The sequence below is a fragment of the Mycteria americana genome, chromosome 4, assembly GCF_035582795.1.
Source record: "Mycteria americana isolate JAX WOST 10 ecotype Jacksonville Zoo and Gardens chromosome 4, USCA_MyAme_1.0, whole genome shotgun sequence".
NCBI classification, from domain to species: Eukaryota; Metazoa; Chordata; class Aves; order Ciconiiformes; family Ciconiidae; genus Mycteria; species Mycteria americana.
The window spans coordinates 4,327,893-4,345,243 of record NC_134368.1 but is presented as its reverse complement, the minus strand read 5'-3'; the positions used below and the strand labels follow the sequence as shown (position 1 = coordinate 4,345,243).

At 48.3% G+C, this 17,351-nt stretch overlaps 1 protein-coding gene across 1 annotated transcript in view; it reads left to right on the top strand.

Annotated features, from left to right (window-relative positions):
• Positions 1–2,849: 2,849 nt before the first annotated feature.
• Positions 2,850–17,351, top strand: part of ADRA1D (adrenoceptor alpha 1D) — a 47,998-nt gene continuing 33,496 nt past the window's right edge. The window contains exon 1 of the mRNA XM_075499485.1: positions 2,850–3,816. Within this exon, the coding sequence (XP_075355600.1) occupies positions 2,850–3,816 (967 nt within the window). The remainder of the gene's footprint in view (positions 3,817–17,351) is intronic.

Sequence of the window (17,351 nt, the reverse complement as noted above, 5' to 3'; positions counted from 1 at the left end):
GAGGGAAAAGGCATCAGTGCAACCCCAAAGGTTTTGTACATGTTTGGAGCAAGTCCCTCAGTCCTGAGCAGCACATGAGGTGGCAGCCCCAGCCTTACACCCACCAAAAGCTGCAGCTTCAGCTCAGCTCTCCCTGTGTCCCATTCAAACCCTGCAGTCCAAGCCAGCTCCAGCCTCTCAGCAACGGGGCAAGTTGTCTTCAGGGAGGTCAGGAGAGGAGGAGAGCTCACCCAGGGAGGGCAAGATGCAGGGCAGATGCAATCTTCACCCTAACGACATTAGCTATCATGTCATTTGGGGGAAACCTTTCTTTTCTGACCAAAAAGGTGGTTAAAATCCTGTTGTACATGAGAAGTTCAGTCCAGCCCTAACGTTGGAGAAAGGCACATGTTTTCTTTATCTCTATATGTCACTGGATAGATTAGATGAGATATATTTATCTAGACAGCAATCTGTGTAGCTGCAAAGATACAGCTACAAAATTCCATGGGCTGAGATCATCCCATGCTGAGTTTAGCATCCCAGTAAGAAACAATACTTCATTTTGGTGGTTGAAATGTTTTCATCAAAACACAAGGAAAATGAGTAATTTGACCTTAAGTGTTGGGTGTTTGGGCTTTTTTTTTTTTTTAGTTCACATTAAAAAAATTTAAAGGTTTTTTGGGGTGTTTTTTTTTTTTAAGCAAAACCATCCGTTCGAACAATTTCCTTGTACAGTATTTGTTCCTGTTTTCTTGTGTTTTCCAGTTGCTCTACTTTGCTTGTTCCCAGCAGGGTCAAAAACCCTAGGAAGGAGGATGAAATCTTAAGGAAGAGAAAAATGCAGGAAAGAAATAAGGAAGATCAAAAATGCGTCATTTCCTGCAATGATTGTCAAGGAAAATAAGGGAATAAATATACTATTATATTTTTTGTCTACGCACATATCCAGTGAATCAACAGATCTCCCGTGCTCCAACAGAGCAGCAGCTAAATCACCTCACTGTCCACTTGGACTGCCCTTTAAAGTCATTTTTTAAGAAAGAAAAGTTGAAAAATCATGGATAAACACACTCCAAGGAAATATTTCCTGTGTACAGTAGAAAGGAGCTGAGGGAGAGAGCTTCTTCAACACTGGGGTCAGTCCCCATCGCAATGTATGGAGGCAGGAGAGTAGGGTCACTGGGAGGAAAGCAGTGTAAACAGGATCTGCTTTTATCAGTGGGGAAAAAAAAAAACAGCCTTGTTTAAATTAACCAGAAATATGCGCCTATATGTTTTAATCACAAGCTGCCATTTCCAAGTCTTGCAGCAGGGTTAAGTCACAGAGGAGGAGCTGCCGATCACACGCTGTCCCTGAATGCAACATGTTGATTGTCCCTTCTGCTTTTGGAAGGAACTAGCGAGGGGCAGCCCATGCTTGCAGCCCGAGCGGGATGCCTGGGCTGGAGAAGCAGGATGGGAGGACAGAAAGGAGACCTGCCTGCCTTGCAGAGCATCCCTCATGGTGGGATGCTGGGGCTGGCGGGGACCCACCAGCCTTGCAGAACATCCCCCGGGTGGGATGCTGGGGCTGGGGTACACCTGTCAGCCTTGCAGAACATCCCTCATGGTGGGATGCTGTGGCTGGGGGGGATCCTCCAGCCTCGCAGAGCATCCCCCCGGGTGGGATGCTGGGGCTGGGGCGGACCTGTCAGCCTTGCAGAGCAGCCCCCCGGGTGGGATGCTGGGGCTGGGGGTAGACCCACCAGCCTTGCAGAGCAGCCCTCCTGGCGGGATGTTGAGGCTGGGGGGGACCCTCCAGCCTTGCAGACCATGCCTCCGGGGGGGATGCTGGGCCGGGGGCCAGGGCACGGGTGGTCTCCAGTGCGAGGGTGCCGCCCCGAGCCGCGCAGCGCCGGGACCCGGGGGGGGGGGACGGGACCCGCAGGGCCGCCCGCGCCGCCGGGCAAACCCTGCGCTCTGCTGCCCCCTGGCGGCGGCGGACGGCGCGGCGGCGGGACGGCTGCACGCCCGGGGTACCTGCCCCCCCCGGGGGGGGGGGCTGCACCCCACTGCTGCGTGACCCCCACGAGTGGGTGCCTGTCCGTCCCTGGGGGTGCCTGCTCCCCGCCGAGTGGGTGCCTGCCCCCCAAGTGCGTGCCTGCCCCCTCCGTCGGTTCCTGGGCCCCCCAGTGGTGCCTGCCTCACCCCGAGTGGGTGCCTGCCCCCCAAGTGAGTGCCTGCCCCCCCACATCGTCTCGCCTCCCCCCGCCGGCTCTGCAAGCGCCCGGCGCTGCTGCCGGTTTCACCCTGCCCCGGGCTCGCCTCGTCCCGCGAAGCAGCGCTGCTGCCGCCGCCTCCTCACCCTCCTCCTCCTCCTCTTCCTCCTCCTCCTCCTCCTCCTCCTCCTCCGGCGGCACCTGACGCGTGGGGCTCCCGACACCCCCCCCCCGGCCCGGCCCACCCCTCCCTCCCTCCCCTCGCCCCTCCCGGAGCTCTCCCGTAGGAGCGGGAAGGCGAGCGGAGCCGCCGGGCGCTGCCGGCCGCTGCCCAGCGCAGCCCCCCGGAGCATGCGAGGGCAGCGGGGGGGCACCGACCTCGCTGCCCCCCCGGGCGGGCCGGCGGCGGGGCTGAGCGGCGGCGAGAGCCGGTGGCGGGGAGGGGGGCAGCGCGGCCGGCCGGCGTGAAGCGGGCTGGGGGGGGCGAGGAGCAGCGCATCCTGCCTGCCCTCCGTCCCTCCGTCCCGGCTGGGGGGAGCGAGCCTTGCCCCGGGGCGGGGAGCGAGGTGCTGAGCCAGTCTCGGAGGGGGCTGCGGGGATCATGCCGCGGGGGCTGCGCCTCGGCATCGCTTTCTCCTCGCCCTCCATGGAGCCCGGACCTTTTCTACAATGACTTTCCCTGAACTGAGCAATGGCAGCTTGAGTGGGAACCGGACGGGACAGGGCAGCCAGAGCGGTGCCAACCGGTCCTGGGGGCTGCAAGGTGAGGAGACCCCCGAGGGCAATGGCACCACGCTGACTTTCGCCTTGGACGTGCAGGCGGTGGGCGTCGGGGTCTTCCTGGCTGTCTTCATCCTCTCAGCCATCGTGGGGAACATCCTCGTCATCCTCTCGGTGGCTTGCAACCGGCACCTGCAGACAGTCACCAACTACTTCATCGTCAACCTGGCCATCGCCGACCTGCTGCTCAGCACCACCGTGCTGCCCTTCTCGGCCACTTTGGAGGTGCTGGGCTTCTGGGTGTTTGGGCGCATCTTCTGCAACATCTGGGCAGCAGTGGATGTGCTGTGCTGCTCCGCCTCCATCATGAGCCTGTGTATCATCTCCGTGGACAGGTACATTGGCGTCAAGTACTCCCTCAAGTACCCCACAATCATGACCGAGAGGAAGGCGGGGGTCATCCTCGTGGTGGTCTGGCTGTCGTCCATGGTCATCTCCATCGGGCCACTGCTGGGATGGAAGGAGCCGCCACCGCCAGATGAAAGCATCTGTAGCATCACAGAGGAGCCGGGCTATGCCCTGTTCTCCTCCCTCTTCTCCTTCTACCTGCCCCTCATGGTCATCCTGGTGATGTACTTCAGGATCTACGTGGTGGCCAGGCGGACCACCCGGAGCTTGGAGGCAGGGGTCAAGAAGGAGAGGAATAAATCCATGGAAGTGGTATTGCGCATCCACTGCCGCAGCGTGCTGGAGGAGCCTCTCTCCAGCACCCGGAGCAAGGGGCACAACTTCAGGAGCTCCCTCTCCGTGCGGCTCCTCAAGTTCTCCCGTGAGAAAAAAGCAGCCAAGACTCTTGCCATCGTCGTGGGTGTTTTCATCCTCTGCTGGTTCCCCTTCTTCTTCGTCCTGCCTTTTGGTAAGTGACCCCGTCCCCCATCCCAGCCCCGCTGCCCGTGGCCGAACCCCTGGGGACCTGCTCCTTGGGACAAAGTTCCAGGACAAAACTCATGCATGGAGGTGAGGGATAGGTAACTGATAGGTGAATAAACCAGCAATGAATTAATTCAATTAATTAACACTTATTCAATATTTATTAATCAGAGTCATATAATCAAAGTAAATAGCAAATGAATCAAATAGCAGCATAATAGTTGGTTTAATTAATTCATTCTGCATTCAGCACTTTAATTAATGAAGTTCAGGCCGAGGAGGAAGCAGCTCTGTTTCAAACAGGCTGTAATTATGGCACAGTGGTCTCCAAACAGCTTTTCTGTCCCTGCCCCCAGCCTCCCTTCCCCCCAGTTTGGGGGAGGGCAGCTGGTTCTGCCTCTGTGTGCTCAGGGCTCCCACCCCTGCTGTGAACTGGTGATGATGCTGGACATGAGTGAGGTTTGATCTCTCCAAGGAGCGTGTCAGAGTCTGAAACCTAAGTCCCACCAACTTCCTGGGATGCCAAAGTTGTGCAGGGACCTGGAGCTTACCTACAGGGTAAGGACCAGGTCTTACCTACAAGGGTGATGGTCCTGGGTGATTTCCCAGGACTGATCCACCTCCCACGGGAGTCGTGCCCTCAGCTCCTGGCCCTGCTATGGTGCCCATGTCACTGTGTGCTCATTTGGAGTTGTCTGATGGGTTGTGCTCTAAAGTTTTGCCAAGTTGTTTGCCCGAGTGAAAAGGATGCAGTCCCCTGTGTGCAGAGGAGGCTGGTGGGCACAGAGCCCACCGGGCAGGGGGCCATGTGATGTCCAAGGCAATGTCCCCCACCAGCACCAGTGCTACCCACGGCCCATAAAGTGCAGGAAAGCCAGAGCTCTTCATCTCCACCTCATCTAACCACAGGCACCCAGTTCAGGGCACCAGATTAACCCTCTGGAATAGTGCAGCTAAACGGGGTGGGGGGGGGGATATTAAAATAACTTCTGAATATTGATGAAGGCCTTTGTGCAGAGCTCAGCAACGCAGAGCAGTCTGTCACTCCACCTGCTGGGTGGGACCCGCGTGTCCTACAGCCCACCGGGGACTTGTGTCCAAGTAACCCTGCCGCCAGGGAAATGTTATAGTTAGTTCTGCACTTTTTCTCAGGATTTTTTCAAACCCTCTTGCTCAAGGCTGCCTCTCAAGTCAATAGAAACAGAGCATCGTGACCACAGGATACATTTTGACCTGCTGAGGTTTTGGTCTCCCTCCAGCATTGCGGCTGCCCCCCTGGGGACAGCTGGAGCCCAAGACACTTAATTGAGGCCACTCAATCCTCACTTGCCCTCCAGTGGGATAATTCACCAGGACCAGTGGTGCCTTGGCTGCTGAGGTGTCCCTAGGGTGGTGGATCAGGGTTGTGGGTGTCTGGTCTTACCATGCTGCTGTCTTGTACCTCTTCGCTTCAGTTTCTCTCTCTGGGTGAGGGTGGTATTTGGTGAGTTTATCTCAGCTCTCCATACGGGTGAAATTGCTTCAGTGAAGAGTTTTCACCCTATGTGAGCATGGGAGTTCATGGTATAACTCAGGCAGGGAGCAGCAAGGCTGCAGTGAACTTCTCTCACTACAAGACCCAAGATGATTATCCCGTCTCACCGTGCCTCAGTTTCCCTTTCATCGATCAGGTGTATTTGGGGATTTTTGTAGCCTGCAAATAAATAGTTTGGGGATTCTGGGGCTCAGGGAGATGCCAGTACCCAAAGGCTGAGCTCTCTGGGCAGCCCCAGTCTGATACTCTCCTCCTTGGCCGATCAGCAGGGCAGGAACCAGCTCCAAACCTCATTCACACCTTTACACCTTACAGCTAATGAAGGTGGGAATCAGGATCTTGTTCCTCTGAGGTATTCCCAGTACTTGGAAATAGAGAACAAACATCAGGCAAATACTTTTCAGTAGAAAAAAATATTTTATTTTGGTTTGCCATATCTGTTCTCCCTTGAAACCCTTGAACCAGCTTCTCTGCTGATGTAAATCACCACCCTTGCACTGAAGTCAAAGGAGATATGCTGATTTACACCAGCTAAAAATCCAAACTTCATTCTTTAAGTACCTCCCGTGAACCCATTCACTTCCTCCAAGCACACAACTTGCCAAGTTCTTTATAAACATGGCTTTGATCTTTACTTCCTGCTGTATTATATGTATAATATAAACACAGCAAAAGTTCATTTATTTTATGACTACAAAATATGCTGCCTTTGATTTCACCCCCCTTTTATTAATTGTAATTTCCTATTCAAATCTGAGAACCAGTCAATGCTATCTAGAAGGAGAGCAGAAACTTCTGCAAGGTCTAATCTCTGATTTTACAGCTCAGGAGACAGGTCTGAAACTCAGAGAAATCAGCAAAGTTCACTGTTAATCCACAAACTGAAACATGCTGGGGCCAAATCTCCTTGAAAAGAAGATTGTAAATGGTTAAGTAGAATGGCTTGTTTATTTGCTTGTTAGACAAACTTATGCGAAATAATTTGGGGCCAACTGGAAATTATATTGATACACATTTTAAATGAAAATGAAACACTGGTGAGAAACAAAAATCACTTTCAATCAAAGTGAAATGTGTTGTTTCAATTTAAGAAAAGAGTGAATGCAAGTTTATTAAAAAATGAGATGCATTTCATTGTGTGAGATGATACCCAGATACACTTCAAAATGAACTGTCACATTAAAATGGAATGAATAAGTGATCTATTTTCTTCTGAAAATATCGAAATGTTTTGACTTCTTTTTTTCTATTTGACATGAATTTGCAAGAAGTTGTCACTGACTTACACTGTTGACTGACTGTTGTCTGATTATACTTTTTAGGGATAAGTAAATTTGTCAACTGAAAAAAAGACTTCCAGCTCGACTTAACATTGACTTAGCAATCAGAAACTTCTGTACTGGCTCTGTCACCAGCGTCTGTGTGAGTCTGCACACATCTTTGCAACTCTCTGCAGAATAGTTTCTGTGTTAGTTACGCAGGAGTAATATTTATCACATCAGTGTTGAGAAGCTGAAATAACCAATAATTTTAAATAACAGGACCTATGTATGTGCCAAATGTTGTCAGCCATTTCTCCATGCTTGACTAATCTACAAAGATTCTTCTTTAAATCAGCTCAAACTCCCCAATACCTCTACAGTCTATTTATCAGCTGAGTAATTTAGCTCACTCTTGGGTTTGTGATACATGTCCCCAGGCACAGGATGCCATCACCAGGAGTTTTACCACAATTAACAGTTTCTGTGGCTAATGAGACTCTTCAAGCAGCTGGTTGTTCAACAAGAGATGAAATCCTAATTACCCACATAACTCTTGTGTGGGTTGTATCTTTTGTCGGGTGTGCAGTAGAGCTCTACCAAGCTGCTTTGTCTGGGGATCCTGGCTGGTGGTTGTGTGGTTTATGCCAGGGTGCCTCTTCCCTTAGCAAAGACCTGTCAAGAGAACATAACTGGAGGCTTCTCAGAGATGTGGGCCAGGAGTTTAAGGGTGTTTTGTAGGGTAGGATTCATCTCCCTTTGGTTGTCTCAGACATCTGTGCCTTCATCTCAGCTAGTCATAGCATCATGGAGATGCTAATTGGAAGGGACCTCTGAAGGTCCAACTCCTTCTCTGAGCAACACCAATACCAGGTCAATCAGTCATATTCACCCAAAGCTCCCTTTATCTTTTCGAGGGGAATGCCTGAAGGTGTGACTCGACCTATCTTGGACATCCTCCTTAGGATGAGATGAACTGTGGTGTCAGTCTGCCTCTTCCTCTCCCTTGACTACAAAAGCAACCAGGGGCAACTAAGCAGCTGATGGTGTCTGCACTGCAGGTATTTGCAGAGAGGTGGGATGTATCCTAGTCTGGATTTTTTTAAGTCTAATGGAAGCAAGATGGCCAGGTGACAGAAAGCTCAATCCTGTGTCAGCTCAAGCCTTTATTAGAGAGAGAGAATAGACAGAGAAACTCTCTCTTAAGTCACACAACCATAGGGACTTCACTGGCTCGTCTGCTAATGGAAAATCCTGCTAAAAGTTAGGTGCTGGATTTGTCCTTGCAGTAGGACATCTATGCAATCGGCCAAGGAACCAGAACCTATCTATACAACACCTATAGATAGATAGTCACCTGCTTTCTCAAACCTGATCCAGGAGGAAGTAAGTAAGAATAGGAGGAGGGATGGAGCCCTGCTCCCCATCCACTCTTCAGTGGCTGGGGAGCATGCAAAGATGATGTGGGACCCCAAATGGGACCATCTCAGGCGTGGAGGTAAAGACCTTCTCCATCACCACCCCAGAAGCATCTAAGAGGAAACAACCATCCCTTGGGATCAAGGGTGCACTAGGCAGTACCCAGGATGGCGATTTACACTCCTCAATGGCCCTTGTTTTTTAAGAAGCATAGTTTAGTCTGGGTGGTAAGCTCCCATGTTTGTTATTCTTTGGATTTGGTTAGAAATCGACTGGTGTGAGAAAGGCACAGCAGCACCCATAGCTTGTGCCACACAAGGGTGAAGGCCACAACCCAAGGCTCCCTTCACTCTGTCCCTCCACAAGCAGCAGGTTGCCCAGACAAGGAGTGACTTAAGAGATCCCTCAGTATGAGCAAAACCATCCATATTTATGGTCTTCTGTTTGCCTTGGGGTGGTGACTTGCCTGTGTTTGCAGTGGAAGCTGGTACTCGTTTCCAGCTACCATTCAGAAAAACAGTGTATTGGCTTTTTACCTGCATCCTGAAGGAAAGGCAGCTGAATCACAAACCAGGCTCAGAAAGGTCTCCTTCAAGTCAAAACAAAAATATTTTTGTAGATGCTGTTTTTCACAGGGCAGAAGTCCTTTCACAAAACATTTTGCAGAAGTCGGGCTCACAGAGGCATAGCAGTGCTCAAGCTTCGGTAACTGTCACTTGTAAAATAAATGATGGGGAAGACAATGTAGGTAGAAGCACATTTCAGATGAGACCAAGTCTGTTCTGGTAGAAGTGGAGAATCTAATTCTATTCTGGTAGAAGAACATTTAGCATGGTTTCCTAAGGAAAAAAAAGGGCTTATGTCATCGCTCGGTGCCTGTGTGCATGTAAGCGTTTCCCCACCACCTGATGAACTCTTTCATCAGTCTCAATCACATTTGAGAAAGTGCTAAATGTCCTCAGTATACCAAGTTCCTATAAAAATGGGCAGATGCGTAAAGGAGTGGGAACTTTTATACTCTCCCTCATAGAAGATAGGTTGCAGAGCGAGCTCAGCCCCTGGTTAGACATCAGAAAATACTCACTAAAAATCCACCACAAGACACAATTCCACAGAAAACCAACCGTCTTTAGTTTTGTTGTGCACAGGAGGACCTGATCAAAAGTGTGATTTAAAAGGAGGAGGATGAAAGATAGGCGATTCAATTACTTTGATTGTCAGGGCAGTCTCTTTTATCTCCTGAAATTTTCTGAGTCATGGTGCAAGTGGCAGAATTGGCATGGAAAAAGGAATGGGCAACTGCTTTGGAATAATTAGCTATGGCCCAGAGCATCAAATCAAACTGGAACAAGAGTAATTGCAATAAACTATTCCATCTGCCACACGTCCCCCATTGATCCTGGTCCACAAGAACCATACATTCATTAAAAATGCCAGCAAAGACACAGACACAGAGCCTCAAAAGCTGCTAGGTACCAGGCTCCAGTTTGATTTACTGGACATCATCCAGGCAAGAGACAAGATTCTTCTCATCTGCTTTGTACCACAGGATGTTTCCATCAAATGGGCTCATGCCAAATTGGCATAAATTCATTAAATCATAGGGGATGGATGGGTCTTCCAGCTCATCTCCCTTTCTGAGGGAAAGATTACTCAGCCCCAAACCATTCCTGACCTATTTTTCAAGACTATTCTTAAAGCATCGCAGTGAGGGCAAATCTATTGCTTTCCCAGGCAAATTATACTGTTGCTTAAACAGCCCTCAAATGTGATTTCTGCTTCTCTTTTTCCAGTTCAGAGTGTCTGCAATAACATTAGGGCTGCGTTGCAGCCTAGCAGAATGTCATTCCTAGGGTGTGATAGCAGGGATGCATGTGGTGGGCATGGCACAGGGACACACGGGGGTGTACAGCCTGCTGGGATAGCACTGGAGGAATAGTCCCGGCACAGGGGACCTGGCTGGGAGTCATCTGCATTGATTGTGTCTGTCTAGAAATAACACTGTGGAAAAGCAACCTGTGAGCTGGGTTTCTCTCCAGGGAGAACACGTTGACATCCTACAGAAGGGCACAAGAGAGAATTACAAGTAGGCACATGGATAACAAGCCTGTGAGTAAATTATGTAGCTAAAGCATTTGACTGTGTTGATTCACTCCTTCTAGTGCAGAAGCCACCAGAGTGCAGAAGAACAGGGAAACAGTCTAGGTGTGTTTGGAAATAGCCAGCAAAAAATGATTATTTGGAGCCCAAATGAGTGCGTGTGGTTCCCTTCTTACCCATTATCTTGTCTAGAAGGCCAGAGACAGATGGAGAGGTTTAGCACAGTTTTTGCTGTTACAAGAGATGCAGCATTCTGGACCTCAAATAATGATTTGGGCACCCAAGTCTGAACACTTGCTTTGCCTCTGCCTGGCCAAAGTAATGCAGTGATTCACTGAAGTGACTGGGAATAGGACCCAGATCTCCCATGACCTATGCACGGGATTACTCTGCTTCCAGTCCACCCACCACACCACCAAGTAAAACTATTTAAAGCCAAATGTCTGTTTTTATATTGCAGTGTCTTGACGCATCTGGAGGCAGTTGCTATAATGGATGTACCACAAACGGCAAAAAATAGACCTTGAAAAATTTAAAACTACTGTGATTCAGTGGGCAAAATGTTATAAAATCTCTCAACAGGAGTTTTGGAACCAATACCAAAATACACCATATAACATTAAATGCATCTATATTAACCTGGGTTTGACGGTTTTATTATATTTGCACACAGAAAACTTTGTCCTGGATATTCTGGGAAGGAGCTTTTAATTAGCCTGATCTATCTTCATTAATTCATATGTAGATAAATATTTGCTCATTAATTCTGATTATCTGGTTAACGAGATATAAGGAAGATTGAGCGGAAGGGTGGGGATGCTCTTTGGTATGGTCATGCAAGTTGGTTGTTTAATCTCTTGCTACCAGCTTGTTTTTAACTGGGTTTGCCACAACAAGCAGCACGCACTAGGTACTAGCAACTGTGTCATGTTAGCAAGTAACAGTGTAAAAGCTTCAGGGTACCTGTAGGGTTTTAATGAGAAGTGTGCTCATTTTAGCGAGTATATACAGCAACTTTTGCTCAAGGCTCTTCAGAAAATGAGTATTTTTCCTTGAGAAAGCAACCTGAATTATCTTCTGATGAATCAGTCAGAACTTTTACTTGATATGATTACTGTGCTGTATTCTAGGTAGGGCTGATAGTACCTATTAAAATTACGGGACCCTTCTGGAATAAAGTCCCAGTTTCTGGTGCCAAACATTATCTGTTAGGTAAAGTTTTCCATTCCATGTCTTTGTAACAGGCTGAATTTGTTCTGCCAAATGTGAGACAAAATGAGATAGCCATATCTGAGAAAGATGACAGGAAAAAAACACAGCGTTCAGTTCCTATAAGAAGTGTTATGGGGACAGCCTTGAGTTTAAAAAGCTCTGGCAGTACCAGATGTCAGAGCAGAAACTGGACATTTTACTCCATCGAGGTTGGGGGGGTGCTTTATGTCAGGACAGGGCAGGAATTAGACAATGCTCGCCCAATATGGCCAGCTTCTGTGAAGAAAGCGTGTTTCTGGGGTGTTGGCAAGGATGGGCAGTTTGGCAAGGCTGGAGCTTGCTGAGGAAGGGCTTTTAAGAGCAATAACCTGATGGTGTCTGATGGACATTTCTGCTCCTCTGCGATCCCCCGTACTCCGTATTTCCACACTGCTTCCATCTTCTCCAATGTCAAGACAGTCTCTGGCATCGGAAGCCAACAGTATACAGTCTTCAGCTAATTGCTTATCAGCTTTCTACAGAACCAACAATGAAAAATAGGTATTTTGAGGCTGCAGTTCATCTCATCCTAATATTGCTATCTAAACCGGTTGGATGAGTCACACCCCAAAAGCACCAGTGTCTCCTCAGTGCCTCTGAGGGAGGCCAGAGACCCCTACCTCCACGGTGCACAGTGCACATCTAAACTAGCTGAGATGAATCTTGCTGTGAAGCCAAATATGGGACCAGTTTTGCCAAAGTCTGACACACGTTCAGCTGGAGCTTGAGCTGATAGGACTTAAGCTTTAAGGATGTGAAGTGCTCCGTAACATCAAGGGCTCAGGAACCCACACTCAAAATACAGACATATTTTGGCACTTCTTTGTAGATGGGATGGTAAAACAGCTCTAAAGCACCTTTTTCTCCTTGGAGAGCTGTGAAAAGAAAAATATATATATTTGCAAAATGTTTGGCCATGAGTGAGCTAAGTACTTTCAGATGTCCGTTAGGAAACAAATAGTTCTGTCATCAGAGTGGAGCTGAGCAGGGTGAGTTTGTAGTCTGTGGAGCCACATACTGACCGGTGAGGAGATACTGAATACCTCAACCAAGCTATCACTTAATTGAGCACCCACCTTTCCTTGCAACTGGTGTGGCAAGAACACTGCAGAGACAATAGAGCATGATCCTGAAATTAAACTCTTTAAATGTAAGAAACCAAAGTTTTGCAAATGAGATTTTCACTTCGACCTTGTCAATCTTTTGAGTCCTTAACTTTGCAATTTTGTTAGTGCTCATTTAGCAATTTTATTATATAAGATACAGTATAACTTGTCTGGAAGCTATTGTTTTGTGTGTTCAGTAGAAACCAGTGTTCACCATAGTGGTAGAGTTAAAAAAGACAATTTTTAACGCATAAACCAATTACAAAACAAAGAATGTGAAAATCTGTTGAAATATTTGTTCTCTGTATGCGAAAATGCATCTTTACAACAGCTGAAGCCTAGAATCAGTAATTGCAAAAGCTGTGGTTTACGCACCCCATTTTTAGCAATTATCTTTCCATGGACACTGGTGGAATTTTGAGTGGTGCCTGCAGCAACATCTACCTTTTAATATAAACTCCCAAATTCAAGTGGCTGATGAGGACAGGAGCTGTCTGAGAAAACACAGGTTTTCTTTGAAATTTCTCTTTCCACATAAATTGAATTCAGGAAAATACAGTTCTAACCCTGGATATCTCTATGTGGTGCATGGCATCATTGGGTACATATTTCGTATGTCTCTTACCCTTATTGCCCTTTACATGGTGATCCTCCTAACTGGTCTACATTTCCTGGTATATCCCACTGCCTCCCACTTAGCCAAGATACAAGTGTTAGCCTAGGTTGCATTATGGGTTATACCATTCTCCAGACAAGTAGTAATAGGAAAGCAACTGAACTGCAACTCTCAGACGAATGACATTGTCATTGAGAACAGAAAATATTTCAGAGTTTGTTTGCTTGGTATTTGGGCAAAACAAGGCTGTAAAGAGCTTCTGGCATGAAATGTACTTAGTGAAAAATCCAGTTTTCCAATTAATAGACGTTTAGACTTTTTTGACCAATGCAAGTTGTTCCATCTCCTTATTCTTTTTACACACAAAATTTCAAAGTCCTCCTAAGGTATCTAGCTTTGAGGGTACAAAGAGGGTTTCTTCATCCATCATTCCTTACAGGATAACTTGACCCTTCTTGTGTTGAGTGGATTCTCTGGAGGTTGCGAATCAGCTTTGTTCTCTGAGCAGACATTTTCCCAGGAAAGCCTGGGACTAACTACACTTTGTAAATGTGGTTTTCTGTTCTATGTTGTGAACTAATTACCTCCTTTCCTTGTCATGTGATAATGAGGCAAGGCTAAGTGTGGTCTCATAACCCTGAGATTGTCATTCGCTTTCTCTTGGGTTGTCATCAAGGCAGATCTGTTGCACGCATCAACCCAAAAGAGCTCTTCTGAGGATAGCCAGTGTTTTATTCTTCTGTGCATTGGCTGTTCAATGGTGGTGCAGGCATCGGTGACTTTTGCTGATGGGCCAGGCCCTAGAGGAGGATGGCTGCTGTAAAGTTCAGGGTGTTGTTTTTTCATTCTTCACAGCAGGTGTTACATCGGGGTTATCACCATGGCTATATACACCAGATAAATGCACCCGTTCCAGGAAGCAAACCCTACACTTCCAGCAAAGCAGCACAGAGTGACTCACATCCACATAACTCAGGGCTAGTCCTCTCTGGAGGAGACTTGCATTTTCACATTGACACAGGGTCTTCTCCAGACATCACCAGGTGTCCCAGTGGCTTTAAGACTTAATTACTATTTTGAGCCATTTTTAATGCAAAAGGGTCTACAATAACATACCATTTGTTGGCAACATGTCGAAGAAGGATTTAGGTAATCCAAGTGCCCCATGCTTCAGGAGGACCCTGCGTATGGGGCCCATCCAACCCTCTGTCTCACCAGGTTCCCATGTAGCACCAATGGGTAGTAACTCCCTGTGGGCAAGGTCTTCTCTATGGAGTACATGAGAGCACTCACCTTCTCCCTCACAAGGCACCTCTTGAATGTGGCCATGGGGTTGGAGATAGCCAACCCCTGTAGCTACGGTGGACCCCCTCATTCATTGTAGCTTGTTTCTATGCAAGATTTGTGATGGGGGCCAAGGAAAAGAGTTGGAGATGTGGAAGACACAGTAGGAGATGAGGAGGAAGAGCAAGAGGCTTGGGGTGCAGTGAGGCTAGCAAAGTGCTGGGAAGGCTGGACTGGGAGCCCTTCTTGTCTCTAGTAGCCCTGAGGTGGCAGGGCTTTGAGGTTCCCTGAGGTGACCCTCAACAGAGGGTTTGCTGAGCCCCAAAACAGAACTGTCCCCTCTCTCTTCTAACGCTCAAACTCACAAGAGGGTTTCCAAGGGCGAAATGTGTTTTACGGTCTTGTTTTTGTTTACCCACCTGCTCTTAATTTGGTTGTGGCTGAAAGGGTTTGAGGATTTGGGAGCGAGGGTAGTTCATGAGGAATAGCTTCAGTATTAAAGTTCAGCAGCTGGCTGCTTTCACAGGAGAGCTGCTTTCCGATTTGGCAGTTAATTGCCATTTTTATTTGCTGTAAATATTTCCTTTAAAATGCCATTAGGAACACTGAGTGATGAGCTCTTCCTTCTGCAGGCTTTGCCTTTACGAGCACTTTCCATCCAGAGATCTCTCAGCCCTTTGCACCTCTACCTGAACACACAGCCCCAACTATCCTCATCCTCCTCCTTCCTCCAAAGCAAATTCCAGCCCTCCAATGCAAAAATGAAGTCTCTGGTCGGTATTGATTTGTTGCATCGACTATCTGCTGTCCGGGCAGGTGAGGAAACCTGCCTGAGTGGCAGAGGTAGCGTTCACGTCTTCCCACGCAATGTGTACTGGGGACAAACTTATCCCAGTGCTGCCAGCCCCATAGTTCAAAGGACTAAATAAGAAGAAGGGGAACACACACAAATGTCATCAGGGAGGGAGACAACCCGTCTGTTTTAACACTGTTCATCATCATTTTTGGCTAGGGAAACTGAGGCACCACTCACATACCTGTGGTCACTTGGTAGCTCTCCAGTATTGCTAACACACCAGCTACTTCTGCCTGTCCTGCTTTCTCTGTTTCGGGGCTGTATAAAACTGTCACATGGAAACAGAAGACTGTACTTCTCCCTGCACTGTAATTTATGGCTGCGATTAGCCGAAGGATGGATTTACTGGAGTGGCTGGAACAGGATATGGCTTTTTAGCTACTCCTAATGAATAGCCTTCCTCCAAGAGGGCTCCTTAGCTAATGCATTTGGAGCCGAGCCAGAGAACCACCAGGTCTGGTGGCAGAAAACCAACTGCCAGCTCGCTGAAGAGAGGGCATTTCCTCCTCCCGGGAAGTTTCCAACTCGAGGCAATTCCCAGCTCAGTCACTAAGGCCCCTGAAATGCAACATTTATTTTTGCCCCTTCCAGTAGCTGGAAAAAAACCCAAACATTTGCAAGGGATTCCTGCTGGGAGAAATCCCTACCCCAGACAAGTCCAAGCCGCATTTCCCATTGCTCACAGTGGGTGCTTTGATGGCACTCAGTAAAGAAAGACCAGCAGGAGATAGCAAGTACTGGACTGGCCCCAGCCAGCTCTCTCCAACACAAATCTGCCCAAGAAGCGTGCCTGGAGCAGTATGAACATGAGGTGGTTGGTGCCACTTGGGTTCAGGACCTGGAATCAGACCTGCCTCTCTTCTGTTCAGCAGTTTGTTTATTTATCACAGTTAATGGGATCTGCATTTCCTGCAGTGAGATAAAGGCTAGAGCAAATCACAGGGGTTATCTCACCTGATCTCCTGAGTTAAAGAACTCCTGGCTGCACTCCCCTGTAAGACTTTTGCAAGTGCTGAGAAAGCACAAGACAAGAACCAGGCTGCAAATCCTCCAAAAGATGTCCATAACAGAGAAAAAAAATACATATGGAAGCCCTGCAAGAGATCTTCCATGCAAGGATCAATTATGCAAACACTGAGCAGGGGACAGCCCCTGCTACGAAAGAAGGCTGCCCCAGCCTTTGCTGGAGGGGCTACGCTGGAGCTGGGTTTAGGTCTTCTGCCATGGACAAGACCTTTGTCATTTAGATGGGGGAAAGCTAACAAAGAAAGAAATTTTAGAGGGAAATTCATATCCTAACCTAAAACAGATGATTTCTAGTATAGAGACAGTGGGGATATCTTCACAGCATGGTGCTCTTTTCTTGTGGCAATGAGCCAAGAGTGGGTTAGGGTAACATGGCCAGGAAAGGGACAGGAACCCTCTCTGCAGCAGGAGGATGGTCCGGAGCTGGTCATTGCCACCCCAGGATGTGCGGAGGGGAGGAGGCGATGAGCACAGCGGGCTCATGCCACATCTCATCCCTGGCTGTTTTCCAGCTGCAGATTTCCTCGGACCAGTCTCACAGATCGCTGAGAAACAGCCCACGGGTAACTAGAGGGATTGTGGAGGACACTGCCCTAAAATCCAGGGACTCAGAGCTGCTTTCAAGCCCCTAGGTCCCCAGGTGAAGCTGGCAATGGTGCTATTTCTTGCCCTAGGTGAGAGCTCTCTCACCTGTGTCCCAGGCAGGGTACCTGACATGTATTTCCACCCCACAAGTGATTTCAGAAATACAATTTGGAAGTACATGGGGCACACATACATGCACAACACAACAGTGAAGACACCATCAGCTGCTCACCGACCTAGTTTGAGCACAGAGAGCAGAGGCCTTGGGTTCAGAGCAGCTGCCAGCTCTTGAACCTCTGCCTTTAAAGCCAAGTTCTTTAGGAGAGACTTGTCAAACTGCACCAGAAAAGTTTTTCAGCCATGGGCTATTTCTGTTCCCAGGGTCCCTTCCATAGGAATTATCTGGAAAGCTGTGAGGATGCATTGTGAAGTCGAGCTGGCAGCCAGCCACGGGCTTGTCTGCCTCCCTCAATATTGCACTCAGG